Below are 18,089 nucleotides of genomic sequence, written 5' to 3'. Positions count from 1 at the left end.
TAAATAGGTACTTTCCATCCTTGGGTATAGTTTAGTCTCCAGCAAGGGTGAAAAAAGTACCTGACTATTGTACTCAAGTAAAAGTACAGATACTCTGCCTAAAATATATTTAAGTAAAAGTACTGGTCTATAAGTCTATTTAAGTAAAAGTAAAAAGTATTTGATTTAACGTTTACTTGAAGTACTGAGTGATGAATGATTTGGGAAAATTATCATTTTTTCTCAATATTTCATTTTCAATTTGATATACAATTATTTTTGAGGTCCCTTATCTTATGTATTGTTCAAAAACAAACAATTCATCCGTTCATATCTGAACCAACACAATAGTGGATTAAATATAAACAGTGCTTTCCTATAGGCCGTTCCTATATGTTATAAATGAAATAACAAGATGCATTAATCAGTGTAAATCACAGATCTTCATTTATCTACCTAGATCACATTAGTAAATTTACTGATTTGTTATACTTAAAGCCTTGTAGTAATGATCATGGAAACTGGGGCTGAACAATTTTGAAAAAAAAAAAATCTAATTGAGATTATTTTAACTCATACTGCAGATGCAATGTGAATTGTTGTCTAAAAAAGAATGATTGTTTTTATGTCATTCTCCTTTTAAATCGGAAAATCATTTACAAAAGTAAGATTTTTGCAAGCTATTCCAGACGAAATTGATGCTTCAGTGTTTGCGTGATGTGTAGAGCATACCATCCCTGCTGCAAAATACTCATAGGAAACTATTTTTTTGACACATATTTCCGCAACTGCAATTTGTCAATCACGTTATGATTTAATCGATGTATCAAATAATTGCCCAGCCTTGGAAGCTACTGAGGAGTTGTTTAGTTAAATATTAACTCTATTTATTTACAAAAACAACAGCTGTTTGGGATGTGATGTGGAATCACTCTCTTACTACGTGCTACTGTGTAGCTGAAAAAGTGTAAGAGTACTGTACTCAAGTAAAATTCAATTTACCATTATTAAAACTTACTTCAGTAGAAGTAAAATTTCTGATTTCAAAATGTACTCAACAAAAACAAGTACATAAAAAATAGTCAATTAGAGTAATTAGGGCAGATGTAGTTAGTTACTTTCCACCCCTGCTCTCCCAAAATAATGTAGTCAATAAAGAAAAGTCTGTTTTCACGTAAAAGTGTATTTAATAAACTATCATGGACATTTTTTAAAGCAACGTAAAACAGTCACACTTTCTTTTTTAATTTCACTGCCCAGATAAACTACGGTGGCCCCGAAGGTCAGCTGCAAAAATTCTTTAACGCAAAATAAGTAAAAAAATTAATTAAAAAAAAAAAAAATAGACGAAACACAAATTTTAAGAAACACATAGGAATTCATAAAACACAACAATATCTCGATGATAAATAAGCATTATAATTTTGGCTAATAATGTGATAAAACAACACTAAACAAGACATTTTTAAAACAATTTCATATACAAAGAAAACCAACTTAGCAATAAAAGTCAGACATGGACATTTATACGAACTCAAACAACGTCAGTTACTTTTTACCATAACTTGAGCTGCTAAAACGAAACTTTAGCTACTTTAGAAATGTTTGCATTGCTCTTTCGAATAAGATTTAAATTTAGACTGATGTATTTTTAGGATTTTCTGAAACGCAGGTAGCGGATCCTCGTGAATGCAGTTTTATTTTACACCAGCGGAAGTGGGTGTGCTGCTCTGATGGCTCGCTGTTATAAGCGCTCATCTGTAGCTTTGTAGCTAGGTTGGCAGTAGGTTGTTGTCCTGATAGCAGCCTGGGGTCCCCACTCGTCGCCGCTGAACTCCGCCACTGCAAAATCGGTCATTACGGCGGCACAACAGACGGACGATAGGTTACAGGTTTGCTTTGCTTTTTTGACTACAAGATGGCATATTACAGTTAGTTGTAGCGTCACATTTTGTATCTGTCAGCCATGTTACTGTATATCAATCAATGATGCAGCTAGCCACAGTAACCGTGTTTATTTTTAGCAGCTAACCTTCGCTGACTGCAGTGCATTAAAACAGAGAACTGGGCCCTGTTTATTGGCTTCAGTCAGACATGGTCAGCAACACTATTGTGACATTAATGTCGGTGTGAAAAATGCGCATCTTTGGAAATAGTACCTGCAAAATCAGCGCTGTTGTTTGGGTTTTTCAGCGTGGATAGCTAGCGCTCTAGCTGGCTGCTGTGCAGAGCTAACAGATAGCCATCGAGTGTTGTTCTGGACATGCCCTCCATTCACAATTTGAGACAAGGCCACAACAAAACTAACATTTACCGCTGTTTCACTAATTGTCACTTATCTTAAATGCGCTGCAGCTGGTTTGATGTATATTCAAAACGTCTACGTCACGTAGCTTGTATGGTTGGGTAACTTTTAGCAGTGCTAGCAATGGATTAAGAGGATGATGCTTCTTTAGCCTGACACGGGATACATGCTAACTGCTACTATATTGCTACTAAAAATCTCTGAATGCATCATCTAGCACGTGCATACATCCACAACGCGCGTTGTAATCACTTCATGATCACTTCATGATAACTTCATGATGCATATGCCTGTGTTATGCCTGTATTAGTTTTCTTTCTCATGCTGGCAGTCTCCTAGAAAAGATGAGGAGTGCTCATGGCTCATTTTCCCCTCCTGAATCAGTTATTATGTCATAATCACAACATTGCACTAACTCGTGGATTCCTGCCCACAGATGGACCAGCAGGACCAGTCCTATATGTTTGCCAGTCTGAAACGGCCTCACTCAGAACAGCTGCTGCAGGGCCTTCAGCTCTTGCGGCAGGATCATGAACTATGTGACATTGTCCTGCGTGTGGGTGATGCCAAAATCCATGCTCACAAAGTAGTGCTTGCTAGCATCAGCCCATACTTCAAGGCCATGTTTACAGGTAACCTGTCAGAGAAAGAGACATCTGAGGTGGAATTCCAGTGCATTGATGAGACTGCCTTACAGGTATGTGTTTTGCCACTTGTTCCAGCTTCATTGAGCTTCACCATAGTGATTGTCCATGTAACACATCTGCTCTGTCTCTTCCAGGCCATCGTAGAGTATGCCTACACTGGGACTGTGTTTATCTCCCAGGAAACTGTGGAATCTCTGCTACCAGCTGCCAACTTACTCCAGGTTAAGCTAGTACTTAAGGAGTGCTGCTCCTTTTTAGAAAGCCAGTTGGACGCTGGAAACTGTATAGGCATCTCTCGCTTTGCAGAGACATATGGCTGTCATGAACTGTGCCTGGCTGCAACTAAGTTCATCTGTGAAAACTTTGAGGAGGTTTGTCAGACAGAGGAGTTTTTTGAACTGACGAGGGCTGAGTTGGATGAAATTGTGTCCAATGACTGCCTTAAGGTGGTCACAGAGGAGACTGTGTTTTATGCTCTGGAGTCGTGGATCAAATATGATGTAACTGAGAGACAGCAGCATCTGGCTCAGCTGCTTCACTGTGTCCGCCTTCCTCTCCTCAGCGTCAAATTTCTCACTCGCCTATATGAAGCCAACCACCTTATACGAGATGACCACGCATGCAAGCACCTGCTCAATGAGGCCCTCAAATATCATTTTATGCCTGAGCACCGACTCTCCTATCAGACTGTGTTGTCAGCACGACCTAGGTGTGCTCCCAAGGTGCTGCTGGCAGTAGGAGGAAAGGCTGGGCTGTTTGCAACATTAGAAAGGTAATAAAAATCTATAATGTTTATAATTTGTTCATTAATAAGACAGTCTAATTGGATGATCTCTCTTGTCTTGCAGCATGGAAATGTATTTCCCACAGACTGATTCATGGATAGGGCTGGCCCCTCTAAGTGTACCCCGGTATGAATTTGGAGTGGCAGTGCTGGACCACAAGGTGTATGTGGTGGGCGGCATTGCCACACACATGAGACAAGGCATCAGCTATCGGAGACACGAGAGCACAGTGGAGAGCTGGGACCCTGAAAGCAACACTTGGTCCACGGTGGAGCGAATGGCTGAGTGCCGCAGCACACTCGGGGTGGTGGTTCTGGCTGGTGAACTGTACGCCCTTGGAGGCTATGACGGCCAGTATTACCTCCAGTCAGTGGAGAAATACGTCCCCAAGTTGAAGGAGTGGCAGCCAGTGGCACCGATGACAAAGTCCCGCAGCTGCTTTGCCACTGCCGTGCTGGATGGTATGGTGTATGCTATTGGAGGCTATGGCCCAGCCCATATGAACAGGTAATGCCACAAAGGTTGTCACAATACCAGAATTTTGCACTTTTATACAATACTGACACTTGTTTTGAAACCACAACAACAAATATGCAAATCTTGGGCACCAAATATTGCATAGTTTCTTGGTGTTTATCATCATAAGTTGCAAGCAGACTCCTGCGCAGTCTAAATTGAACAAATATGTATGCAAAGTTGAAGCACAGAAATGTTGCAGTTGAGACAGTGCCTTCTCTCTTTACCTGTGGAAGCACAACAGTTTTCAGGGGTTTTCAAAGACCAGGGGTCTTATTTGGGTAGGATCCTGACTAAAAGTGTATGTGCGCCAAAACCCTGGAAATGGTGTGCACCTAAAAATATTCAAATTTATAAAAACTGTGCCTACGCACATCTTCACACAATTCTCTCTTCATAAATCCTGGTCCACCTGAAAATGTGTGCACATAGATCTGCCTCCTGTTCCGCCCTTTAAACGCCTACATTCAACCTTAAGCGGTCAATGTAAAGCTCCTCACGAATGAAAATGCATATAAATGAGCCGGCAGATCAAAGGCGTTCGCTGGTGAACCACAAAAGCAGCCAGAGGGAAATCGAAGAAAATAAACTCTGACACCAAAATGGAGGTACTTGTGAATGAAAGGACAGTGTTACGGGACCTGTCACTAAACGACTGACTGACACCATACTGCTGCTACACGCTCTCTTCTTACAGTGCGCACAAAAAATAATTCCACCTTTCACCATTATGCACAAGCATTGCTGAAGTTTTAATTTTTTTACGGGCCCACACTTTTCTTACCATAATTTCAGATCTCTCCACCACCCCTCAAGAGAGTTTTAATCGATCGCTACGGAAAATTAAAAAGTTTGACTTTTATTTATTTACTCTTTTTATTCGGATGAGCTCAGCATAAACAATGACCGATTATTAGTATAGATTATGATTGTGTGAGATCTGTCCAGGCTTCATTTATACACTTTGCTCAATTATATTATTGAATACATGCCGTTGATAAAGATTCAGATGCAGAAGATTCTCTTAGGGATGAGAGAGCAAAGCTGAATCCGTATGACGCAAACACCTGTCTCATTTTTTTCTGAGCATCTTGCATTAAAGTGAAACTTGTTCAAACTAAAAAATCACAAGGTGATAAAGACAACATAGGCGGTATGGTCTGCAATCTTTTCTTGCTTCTTGGTGTTTTCATTTCTAAATCAAATGACCATGTGAATGTTTAAAAACTTGAGCTCAGGATGAATGGAGGTGAGACTTTGAAAATAAAATGTATGGCATGTTTTAAAAAATGAATAATAACACTTTCAGGAAGTCAAATATGGTTCAAAAGGCACACATAAAAATGACACTGTCAATGATGATGTAGCTAGTGAGATATAGTTTGTCTTTAGTGAAATTAATTGTTTCAGATGCATTAACAAACAAATGGCTTTAACTTGACCACCTCACTGTGTTTGCCACCGATTTCCCTCTAGCTCTAAGATGTTCATAAGCATGGGTCACAGTTTGCTTACAGGTGTGCACATTTTGCTGTCAGGTCTGTTTATTATAGATCACATACTTTTCGTGAGAAGTGGAGGACGCCAACTTCAGGCCTAGTTATAAATGAAACCCCAGGAGAGGGAACTTTTGAGGGAAAATTGTGCTTATTCATCTTACAGGATCAAATTGTGACCATCAAAGCAACCAGTCATTGTACCAGAAGGCACAGCAGAGTTTTTAATGGAGATGTGGTTATCACAACTGTAAAAAAAGATTATTCTGTTTCTTTCAATATACAGTATGACATTTTCTCATTTTTTTAATACTTTAATGTATTAATTTGAATCTTCTGTACAATGTAAAAAAAGCCACATGGGGTCAAAATATGCTGCTGACTGTTCCCTAAGTTGACATCTAACATCAAAAACAAGACATTACAAGCTTCACCACACCTTTTTCTAAAATGGTCTCTAGTGTAGATCTGGCAAAGGAGTGAAGGATCTCAAGTCCTGCTGAGAAAACAGCAGGGCCCTGTTAATGAGTTGAGAAGTTAAAAGGAAAAGTGGTTGCTGAAGTTTCACTGAGAGGGGTGCCTGACTGTGCACTGCTGGTTAGACGTCTGTTGTTGCTGTGGATCTTTAGAGACTGGCGTCTCTGTTGCTTGTTTCCTTGACTCCTAAACCCCTCAGGAGATTGTGTTTTGGACAGAGAATCTTCTGGGACTATTTTCTTGTCTTTCCCCTGTGGATTTTTTGTTCTTGCATGCTGCAAAACAATCCCAGATTGCCAATCCCTGTCAAAGGGTTAATTTTAGTGTTGTTGGTAATTCACTGCTGCATTTTTGTGGCCTCATTACTACTTTAACCTATTGTTTTGTGTGTGTGTGTGAGAGACCAGTCCAGTTGGACTTTTCTTGGCTTTGACTCTAGATATGACATAATGTTGCTCTAACACTAGTACTTTATGCACTGGCAGTGCCCAAAACTCAGCTTCAGATCACTTCTCACCGGCCTTCAATGCCTCTTTGATGTATAAGTTACAGAAATCTAAAAATGTCTGCCTTTTATTTACGACCAATATTTTGGCTGTGAATATCGATGTATTTTTACAATATGTACTAATCCATTTGTAGAGTTTTCGGCTGGACCAACAGACGTACATCAGGTGGTCTCTTTCTTTGTGTATAATACAATGAGTAAAAGGAAAGTTTGAGATCTGAATTGCTGTTTAATGGTATGTAAATATCAGTATTGACATCAGTATTGGCTAAAATTAATTGGTAAATATTGGCATGTTGGCAAAAAATCCAATTGCGTGGATTCCTAGTATGGTCATTTGTTAAAAAGCTCTGTTATTAATATTTTCTTTTATTCAAAGAAATATCACAAGAAAACAATGTGAAGGAATCATATCAGTGTAAATTTTTAACGCTGTTTTATATGTCTCTTATAAAAGAGTATCTGTCACTTATTTTAAGAAACAGCATTTTCCTTATAAGTTACTGCAGTGTTCCAAAGACAAATCTTGGGTGGGCCACCCAGGTATACTTGCAGCCACCCAAGTATATTTGCAGAGCATTTCTTCTCCTTAAAATCTGTATATAATCACAAACTGCTTAGTGCACATGCTAGGGACAACTACTTGGATTAAAGGTGTGATGTCTCATGTTAAAAATGAAGCTTCATAGGCATTGTTGGACTACTTTTTTTTGCACATTTTCGTGCTGCTAATATTATCCTGGACTCCTGCATGCAAGGATTGTGGTTGTGATAAGCTACCTCATCAAAAATGAGCCTTCACTCGCAGCTCACCATGTATGATTAATGAATATTGAGTGCAGGGGTGGAATAAGTACAAGGCTATTGTGGTCAAATAAAAGTACAGTTACTCTGGTTAAAACATGCTTAATTAAAAGTACTGATCTATAAACTTAAGTAAAAGTCAAAAAGTATTTAATTGAACAGTTAAGTACTGAGTAGCTACTGGGGCTGAATGATTTGGGAAAATAATATAATTGGGACCCCCATTACTACATTTGAGTTCTGACATGCAATTATGTTTTTAAGTTCCCCATGTTTTATTTGCAACAATAGTGAGCAATAAATCAGTCCATCTTATGATCCACACAATACATGGATTAAACATAAACTGTTCTTTTCTGTATGCTGTGCGTTTATTTTAGTATTGCATAACATGCTGTGTGAATCATTATGAATTACATTAGTAAATTTACTAGCTTTTTTTCCTACTTAAAGCCTTGTGACAATCATGAAGACTAGAGCTGGAGAAACAGTCTTATTTTCACTAATATTGCAGATGCAATGTGGATAATTGTATGGCCCTTCTTTGTAAGAAACATTTACAAAAATAAGAAAAGATTTTTGCAAACTTTTCTAGAAAAAAGTGATGCTTCAATGTTAGCGTAATGAATAACATCCGTTGCAAAAACATGAATGAAACTGTGATTGACACACTTCTCAGGTCAAAGAAATACTGCAACTTCTGCAATTTGAAAATTGCAGTAGGAAATAATTTGATTTAATCTAAATTTCGATTAGTTGCCAAGCCTTAGTAACTACTGAGCAGTTGTCCAGTTATAGCAATAACAATATGAGAATGTGGCTCTCCAGCCAGGTTTTTCAGGTAAAGTCCCACCTTTACAACAAAGTGAAATGCATTTTACACAAGTAAAAGTACAGTTACTCTGGTTAAAACTTATTTAAGTAGAAGTAAAAGTTCTGATTTCAAAATGTACCCCAAATACTACTCAATTAGTGATTTGAGTAAATGTAATTTGTTACTTTCCACCTTTGATTGAGTTGAACATTTCAAAGGTGATGTTGACTGTAGTGTCTTCTTACAGTGTACTGCTGATGAAGAATACTGAGAAAAGAATAGGAATAAAAAATCAAACGTTCTGAATGAAGCAGGGTGGGAGGATTGTCTCTACGGCCCTATTAAAGTGCTATCGAATGGGAAACGCTGAACTATTCTACCTTTAAACCAGACCACTTACGTATAGTTGGAAGGAAAAATAAGGAAAATGTATTTTCCATTGTTTAACCATCAAAATGAAAATGAAATCATCAATTATTCATCAATTGATTTCCACTTCAGATCTATAAAGATTCTGAAAAAAAATGGATAGAAATGTTGTTGGTTTTGTTTGAACTTTGTAATATTTAGTGTTTTCTGGTTCACACAGCGTGGAGCGGTACGACCCCAGTAAGGATGCCTGGGAAATGGTAGCCCCCATGGCAGACAAGAGGATCAATTTTGGAGTTGGCGTCATGTTGGGCTTCATTTTTGTGGTTGGCGGACACAATGGAGTGTCACACCTGTCCAGCATCGAGAGGTACGATCCACATCAGAACCAGTGGACGGCGTGCCGACCAATGAATGAACCACGCACTGGTGAGTTTACATCATGTTTCAGCTAAAGTTTTTGTTTGTAGCACTTAGAAAAAATCCTGTCATTAGCTCGATTTAACTAAGAGCTTTTTGTTGCAGGTGTTGGCTCTGCCATCGTGGATAACTACCTCTATGTGGTGGGAGGTCATTCAGGCTCGTCTTACCTGAACACTGTCCAGCGCTATGACCCGATCTCGGACAGTTGGTTGGACTCGAGTGGCATGATGTACTGTCGTTGTAACTTTGGTCTGACTGCCCTTTGACGCATGGCCCAGCCGGCTAGGACTCCATGAGAGAACTTAGACACAAGACGTTTATTTTTTGTTGTCTCCTCCTTCCACATTCATCCTCCAGGTGCAGAGGAGCGCTGCACATGGACGTGAAAACCAGAGGAGAGAGAGCGCCTGCTGGGTGGATGGATGTGCCGGGCTAAGCTGGCCGGCTACACGGGGACCACAGGCATAGTAGCAGAGATGAGAAAGAGCTGCAAAGATGTGCAGGAAAAATGAATGGACAGTTTTTGTCACAGGGCTGAGGGGATGACTGCACTACTGCTGCTGGACCACAATGAGGACTCTGAGCCATTTCCCAGAGGATTGTGGGAGATTCTTGTCACTTTTACTTTGGAAGTAATGTTAGCAGACATTGTTTTTCTTCATGCCATTAATTATGTTTCAACCTTTTTTAATTTCCCTGCTGCAACTGGAACCACGCGTTCAAGTTTTGTAGAACACCGCGGTTTGCTGGTGTACATGTATGACTATGTGTTTGTTGGCCATGTAGCGTGCGTGTCTGTGTGAATGCTTGAGAGGGGTACGTGCATGTCAGATAGGATTGTTCATGTCGGTACGCGTCTGCGTGCAGAAGTGATGCTCGGGCTCAGCGACGCAGCATCCAAATCAGTGCTTCACAAAAAAAAAGAGAAAAGTTTCAATCCTTCTATTTTCTCCTAAAGGGCTGCCTTTTTCTCTCTTGTAAATAGTCTAAATGAAATATATAGATATGAATATATCCTCTAGTGCATTGCCTGTAAATGTTTTTCTGCACTGGGTCACTAGTGTGCGTGTGTTTGGATGTGAGTTTAGTTTGATTTCATGGTCAGTGTAGAGGTGAATGATGTGTTTGCCACCGGTCTTCTTCACCCTCCGAGCCATTAAGCATCCCGTTTTCAAGTTTCTGTTACATCTCCTTAAGGTCAGGTCATGAGCTCACTTCTCTTCACAATAGTTGAAATCGACCTTGGCCCTCCTTCTCACCCTTTGGTCTGTACACAATACCAACTGGTGCTATATTTAGGATTCAGGATTCAGCTGTTTGTCTGTGTTGCCTCATACAATTAGGTTAGCCTCTGTTCAGCTTCTCCCACATTAACCCATTGATTTATGTGGTTTAAACTTAAAGGCCCCAATCAAATTTAGCTCTGCTGAAATGGAAACCTGTGACTTGATAACATTTATCAGCATTCTTAGCAGTTTTTTACTTTCCTGTAAAACTTGCCCAGGTTCACAATCCCCTTCTTCTACTTTTCCCTGCTGCAAACTATGAGCATGCTTTATCATCTTAACGTCTTTCTCCCACTCGGTTAGAAGACTTTATCTGCCTGGATGAGGACCTGACATCTGCTAATTGCACCCGCCACCAAACACGATTGTCATGTGGCCGCTGTCTGAGGTAGTCCATTAACTGCTTTTTGTGAAGTGCCAAAACCTTTTTTTTGTTTGTTTGTTTTGCGTCCTTCCCACCTCAGCAGCTTTCCTCGTGTGCCACAGTAACGTTTTCTTTTGCACCCATGTTGCTGTTGATTTGCGTTACATCCTCCACGCCATCATACGGATGATAAAGCACCAAGGGCTGTGCCAGACAACTCATGCCATGTTGCCACTGTCACCTGTTCTGTTACATGAGAAGAAAAACCATGGGCGCTCCCATGGGCAAGTCTGTCTCTAGGCTAGCTGAAGGCGCAGTCTTTACAAATGCACAGCAATAGAGAGGGCGCTGGACGAGGAAAAGGCTAGGTATGGAGTGTCTTGTTGAGTCGCTGTTTGAGTTGCTTTGTGCACTGGCGTTTGCACACCAAACTCTGCATTGCACTTACCAAACTATTTGATACATACTGTAATATTTACATATGCTTTGATTTAGGATAATGGCATTTAGATAATGCAATAAGACTTCTGGTCTCTCTATGGATGGAAAAGTTTTGTTTTGTCTCTAAAAAAAAAAAAAAAAAAAAAGCCAAGGCATCTCATATTCTAGAAAACCCCACAACACGTCTGTTGGCTCAATTTAACATCAGAAGGTTTTTTGACTTTGTTTCATGTGTTTTTGTTTGTACATGCTTGTTCATTTTTATAAGGCTTTTTTTACTTTGAAGATTTAGATTGACTAACTAATATAAATATATATGGCCAAATTTGATGTATACACCTTAAACAGTAACAGCTGATCTCAAATACAGAAGTAAACACTACATAGGGCAGGGTCTCTTCCACTTTACTCTTAAACTCTAATTTTGATGAGTCTGTTTATTAAATATGTAAACCATTACTTCACACAGTAATGATATTTGCCTTTCAAAGCTACAGAAGACGAATAGGGCCTGTGGTGAAGGAAAAATAACCCTGTGCACTTGAGATTGAAAGTACTTCAACTTTATTCTCATTATTTTTTACTTAAACAATTAAAGTATTTTTACTTTTTTCCCTCATAATTTTTTACTAAAATTATTTGGATTTTATTCCCATTATTTTTCACTTTAATAATGAATTTATTTTGACGTTATTACCTCCACCAAGGAGGTTATGTGATCGGCAGGGTTTGTTTGTTAGTTTGTTAGCAACATAACTCAAAAAGTTGTGGACAGATTTATGGCATAAGGAAGGACTGATTAGATTTTGGGAGTGATCCGGATCACTGTCTGGATCCAGGAATTTTTTTGAAGGATTCTTTACTATTGGGAGATAGGGCTAATGGCGGAGGTCTGCGCTCTCCGAGTGCTTTTCTAGTTGTCATTATTTTTCACTTTCATAATGAAATTATTTTGACTTTATTCTCATTATTTTTAACTTAGTAATACAATTTTTTGACAAATTTTACTTTGTTCTAGACACTGACTTAATTCTAAACATTTGAACTTTAATCTTGAAACTGTTTCGACTTAATTCTCAGAATTTCAACGTTTATCTTGACATGTAGAGTTTTTTCTCAACATTTGGACTTTAATCTTGAAAGTATTTCAACTTTTTTCTTGCCATTTTACTTCAATCTTTAAATGCACAGCATTATTTTTCCTTCACCTCTGGCCTTAATCCTTTTCTGTACAGATCAGTCACTAATCACCACATGAAGCAATTTCCTTTGGATTTCTGCTTTATTTTGAAAGGTCACATAGGCAACCTTAGGGTATCCCTGCTAGTTTGTAATTTTATTTTAAGAAAGTGTGAATGAGTTGTATTTATGATAATTATAATTTGTATTTTTGATGTTCTGTATTCCATCTATTGTACTCTACTTTGTTACTCACTGAGCAGCCACAGCACAGATCACGCAGGCGTGATGATGTGCTGGGGCCATTATTCATTCAACGTAAGTGTTGTGTACTATGTCTTGATTTCTGAGGTGATACTAACTTCAACTTTAGTGAATTTTTGGAGTTGAGATGAAAATCTGCAAACGTGAATCTGCAAAATGAAGGGATTTTAAAATTGTACGCATTTTGATTAAGGCCTAACCAATGTCATGTTTTTGCCACCACTCTCACCAAAGTGCTCGTTCAAAGAAAGCAGCTGGATGACTAACACCTGGTCTGCAGTGGACTGCCACTCTGTGTCTGAAAGAGAAAAAAATTCTTTGAAACTGATGTCAATGTTAGCCAAATGACCACTCTGCTTCTTTTACATTTCCCATTGTGTGTCTGAAATAAGGTGATGATCTTGAATTTTTTTTATCCTGTGGATTAATACTGGAAGTACAAGATAACCTTAGGTGTAGAAAAACAGTAGCTTTTCACATTTGATCATGTTTTGATTGAGGACATTTTACATTTAAGTCTGTTTGTGTGGTGCAGTTGTACCCAGTTTAAAATAAATGCCTGCCTTATAAGGTACTGCCTGCTTCATGTGGCTCTTATTTTACCCATCCATGCAACTAAAACACAATTAAAAACAAACCAGTACAAATGAAATCCAAAATACTGTATTTGCATTTTAGGCGTAAAGGTAGAAAAAACAACATGATTACTTTGTGCAAACGTTCTTTGCTGAGGCACTGTGTGAACAAGGTGAACCCTGAAAACTAAACAAGAATCACATACATGTGCATTTCAAGGAAATTCATTCAAATTGGGACTTCAACAATATTCATATATTAAAGATAGTTGTTTTAGATTTTTGTGACATGCTGCCATAAACTAATACTTCAGATTATAGTATCAGGAAGGAGATTACAGACAGCCCTAAGCTGTTTGTATTCAGGAAGAACTGAACATTCAGTCACCACATTAAGTGCTTGCCACCAAACTAAAAAAATAAGACATTACCCTGACAAAGCCCTCAGCTTGGCTCGGTAGTTCTTTAGTTTAAGACCTCAGAGTTGACAAAAAAAGTGGCACTTTAAATTTAAGGAAAGAGCCTGATGTGCATGAATGTGTTATTCAACTGTCAAAATTATGGAAATTTGGTCAAACAGTTCCCTGTACAAAGATTCCCAAAATCAAATACACCAAGATGTAATCTAATCATCAACTGTGGCATTTTTAATCCCCATTCACAAGGTAACTGAAATTGGAATTTGTATTTACGCACACCAACCCAGAAATAGTACAGCCCGTTACTTTCTTGGATTCCAAGCATGCCTAAAAGTACTCTTTTTTTTGTGTGTTTTGTGCTTCCTGCAAGAGTTCAGGTAAATTTGATCAATGATCATTCCATACTCTTAACAGAAGAGGCAATACTTGACAGTAACTTTAAGAAATAATGCAATGCAGGAATAAGAAAACGTGGCTACAGTAATAAAAGGCCCTCCATAGGGTCACAAAAATGTCCACAGCAAGGGTGGAGGAATGTTTACGACTTGTATTCAGCGCGAATCCTGCTGGGATAAGACGAGTTCACTTGTCCGAGGCGCGGATGTAGACCAAAGAGGACAGCAGCAGGAGCTCTGGTGGCTTGTGCAGCAGGATCAAATTGTCACTCCTCAGGCCATCATAGTGCATCCAGCAGCCATCCATCTGGAAGGCTGCGGAGTAGTGATGCTCCTCTTTGTTGAAGAGTGTGGCGCCCTCTAGCAGGTACCTATGGAGAAACCAGTTCTTTTAAATGTACAAAAATCGATATGAAATATAAAATATGATAAGATTTGAAAAAGTCTTGAGAATGTCTTTTAACTGTAACTAACTTAAAATGCCTCCTTTTCTGTTTATGGGGGAACAGAAAAGGGGGAAAATTCTCTCCGATCATATTTTTTTGTTATTTTAAAAGCAACCTCTGACAAATGCTAAGTGTCCTTGTTGTTTTTTATTAAAATTTGATAAAAGAGGCATTTTTTCTGAGGATTGAATGGTTGGTCTGAACTGTTTCTTGTAAAAGTTAATTTTCAATCACAAGGCAGTAATACTGTATATACAGGAGAGGTGGAAAACATGCAGTTACTCTGGATAAAATGAACTCAAGCATAAGTAAAAGTAGTGATCTGTGAATCTAATCAAGTAAAAGTAAAGTGTATTCAATTTAAAATTAGCTTTAAATACTGTGTAGGTACTAAGGAAATGTTCAGTAAAATATGATCTTTGCTTATTGGCAAGAAAAACAAGAATAAATCTCCAGCCAAGCTGTTCAGGTAAAGTCACGCCTCTATGATTAAGTCAAATACACAGAAAAATGGACAATGTTGTTTATTAAACTCATGTAGTGTTCAATTTTACACAATAACTGTTAAATGTTACATGGACAAAGTGTCTATGTTGGCCCACACTCCATATAGTTAAACTACACTTTTCAGAGACTTAAATGTTTTACAGTCTGACCAAGCTAGAACCTTAACCCTACCCTGGCAAGACCAAAGCAGAGAGTCAACCTCATTGCAAGTCAGTGCATGCAAATGGAAAATATGCTTGTGGTTTTTAGGAGCACGTAAAGTCACAGACAGGCACTTCTATTTTTTTAGCTGTTTTGTATGGAAGCCCATTTCTGCCACTTATAAAAGAAAAATGTGTGGGTAAAAAAATCAAATCAAAGAAAAGTCAAAATCATGAGATAAAAAGTCATAATTACGACCTTTAATCTCATAATTTTTATCTTGTTATTCTGACTTTTTATCTCATAATTATGACTTTTTATCTCGTAATTATGACTTTTATCCCATAATTTTGACTTCTCATCTCAAAATTATGACTTTTTTTCTCATAATTTTGACTTTTTAATCTCACAATTATGACTTTTTATCCCATAATTATGATTTAGGATTTTTTTTTTCAAGATTTAACTTACTTTCACATTTTTTTGGCAGAAATAGGCTTTCATAGTTTCCACAGAAAAAGTACAAGAGTAAAGTACACAAGTAAAGGTAGTTACTCTGGTTACAACAAACTTAACCAGAAGTAAAAGTTCTGATTTCAAACTGTACTTAAAAAGTACAAATACCCAAAAAAACACTTAAGTGAATTAAATTTAGTTACTTTCCATCTCTGATATATAATTGGAAAATTTGGAGAAGGTTAAATGATTAATAAAAACCATCACCACCCAATCCTGAGAAGCATGTTTTTGTATAACAATCAATGTTAACACAGCATGTAAAGCTTCATACCGTACCTGTGCTGACAGAGAGCCAGATGGTAAGGAACATAGGACAGTTCCTCTGACTTCCACTGCTGCATGTTGAGAATGACAAAGGGAGGAGGCCCATGGCAGAAAACTCTTTGTGAGAACTCTCTTAGACCACCACACCTGTAAAAAAGAGAGAGGGGGAGATCAATAAAAGTGAACCAATTTAAAGGATGATTGAAAGCTGACATCTTCTCTGTGTCTTACCCCAGTTCTGAGCAGAGTACAAGCTTAGGGCAGAAGTATTGATCCACAGCCATCTGAATAGGGTCTCTGTGAGGCAGCTCTTGAGGAGGACTGGAAGGAAACCATCAGCATAAAGGCATTAAAAGTCTTGTTGATACTCCATTTAACATGACTGATCGACTCTGTGAATTTAAAAGAATTATGTGATCATGTAGATTCTTCACAATGTGGTTTAGCACGGTGACACAAATATAGGGCTTAAAAGGAAAACACTTTATGTCACCTTATTTGGACAGCTAGAGGTGTCTCAAGTTAAGCAGGTCAATGAGTTAATATTAAACCATGTCCGGAGTCCTGGAACACTGAATTTCTGCCCATGTTTACAAAATGAAACAACAGCCCTTTGCACACATGCAAACCATGAAACCTACCCAGAAATGTTTATGCTTGCTTGTCCACACTTGTCCCTCACAGCAGAAAGTTTTCCTGCAGTTTGCCTGTCAGGCAAGGGAGGGGAAAAATACTAGAGCACTTGCAGAATAGTGTCTGGATGGAAAATTGTGTTGTCACATATGCTGCTCTCCCTGGTTAACTCAGTAAATTTTCAAAGGTTTGTGCAAGTGTGAATAGGGTTTAGGAAAAGTTTGATTAAGGCTCTTCTGTGAAAGAGGACTTTACCCGAGCCGTGTGAAGCATACCTGATGTTGATGGTTGTCTTGATTAACTCCTGGAAGCGGGCCGGGCAGCTCCAGTTGGTGCACAGACTCTCCTGTATAGTAGACATGAGGTTCTCCAGGTTCTCTGTGAAGTTCTCATGCTCGTTCCCAAACAAGTCAATCTCCAGAGCTGCCTTGCGGACCTGAGAGCGGTACTGTCTTTTAGACATCCTGTCCCAAATCCACAGCATCTTGACTGTGGTGTAGTCACAAGAGTCCATCAGGTGGAGGAAATAGTCCACGAAGTGCTTTCCCAGGAAGACAGCCAGCTCCCTGGAAAAGCCCTGGTTGTCCCGCAGGATCACATACAGGATCATGAGGAAGCCATCAATGGTGCAGGTGTTCTTTAGGTTGATTTTAACATACAGAGGGGTACATGATATGGCCTTCCTTCCTGCTCTGATGGTGAAAACGCCACCCCATGGGAGCACAGGTCTCCAGAAGGAGCGATCCTCTTCATCATTGTTGTTGATGGAGGCACGGATTTCTTCAAACAGTGTCTTAGACCTAATAAGACAAGAGACAACAGCCATTAAACCGCGGGCAGCACAGAATGAGTTTAAGGCAAAGTTTGTCATTTTGATTAAAACATAACATTAACTTAAAACATAACATTAACTTATAACATTGGAAGACGATGACTTCAGCGTTTATATTAGAGGTAATGCAAAATAAACACAAGTTGGCTAAGCTGCAGTAAAACAACATGCATCAAAATTAACGTATATTCTCTTTAAGGAAATACCAGGAGTTTGCAAGCTTCAAGAAATAAGCTGCAAACTTACCTTTCGAAGAGGAAATAGTTTTCAGGGTCAGATATTAGCGTTGGAAGCTCCTCAGTGTCGCTCAAAACAGAGAGTTTACTCTCCATAGCTCTCTGTATGTCTTCATGTCTAACTTCGGATTTGAAGCTAGAATATTAAGTACTGTGTTTTCCAGCAGTTTCTGGAGGATACGATAGTCTCAGCAGGCTCTAAACGCCAAGTTTGCTCACGTAAACACTGCTGTTGTTTTTATGGTGAACGGAAACGGGAGTATTCATATTCGTACTGCCCTCTGCTGATGGCCGATGTAATTACGCCTTGCGTGGGCGGTATCGCTGAAGTAGGATTTCTATTGGTGGATAGCTTACACTAGCATGTTTTTGAGCGTATGTGATTGGCTGTAAGCGTTGACAGTTTCTTCTTTTCCCCGCCCTTCTCCTTCGCCAGTCCCCCAAGGCAAGGCAACGTTCTACGTC

The 18,089-nt window shown here is 38.9% G+C and overlaps 2 protein-coding genes across 2 annotated transcripts; one reads left to right on the top strand and one right to left on the bottom strand.

Annotated features, from left to right (window-relative positions):
• Positions 1-1,743: 1,743 nt before the first annotated feature.
• Positions 1,744-11,892, top strand: LOC121526599 (kelch-like protein 28). The gene is made up of 6 exons (XM_041813242.1): positions 1,744-1,871; positions 2,721-2,981; positions 3,066-3,703; positions 3,780-4,223; positions 8,921-9,129; positions 9,226-11,892. Exons 2-6 carry the CDS (start codon positions 2,721-2,723, stop codon positions 9,387-9,389), a joined length of 1,716 nt encoding a protein of 571 aa, XP_041669176.1. The 5' UTR covers positions 1,744-1,871; the 3' UTR covers positions 9,390-11,892.
• Positions 11,893-13,301: 1,409 nt separating this feature from the next.
• Positions 13,302-17,882, bottom strand: c18h14orf28 (chromosome 18 C14orf28 homolog). The gene is made up of 5 exons (XM_041813537.1): positions 17,635-17,882; positions 16,832-17,356; positions 16,155-16,244; positions 15,936-16,070; positions 13,302-14,417 (listed from the first exon to the last, which is right to left on the bottom strand). Exons 1-5 carry the CDS (start codon positions 17,718-17,720, stop codon positions 14,234-14,236), a joined length of 1,020 nt encoding a protein of 339 aa, XP_041669471.1. The 5' UTR covers positions 17,721-17,882; the 3' UTR covers positions 13,302-14,233.
• Positions 17,883-18,089: the final 207 nt, after the last annotated feature.

This window comes from Cheilinus undulatus, linkage group 18, assembly GCF_018320785.1.
Source record: "Cheilinus undulatus linkage group 18, ASM1832078v1, whole genome shotgun sequence".
NCBI lineage: Eukaryota > Metazoa > Chordata > Actinopteri > Labriformes > Labridae > Cheilinus > Cheilinus undulatus.
This window is presented reverse-complemented; position numbering and strand designations above follow the sequence as displayed.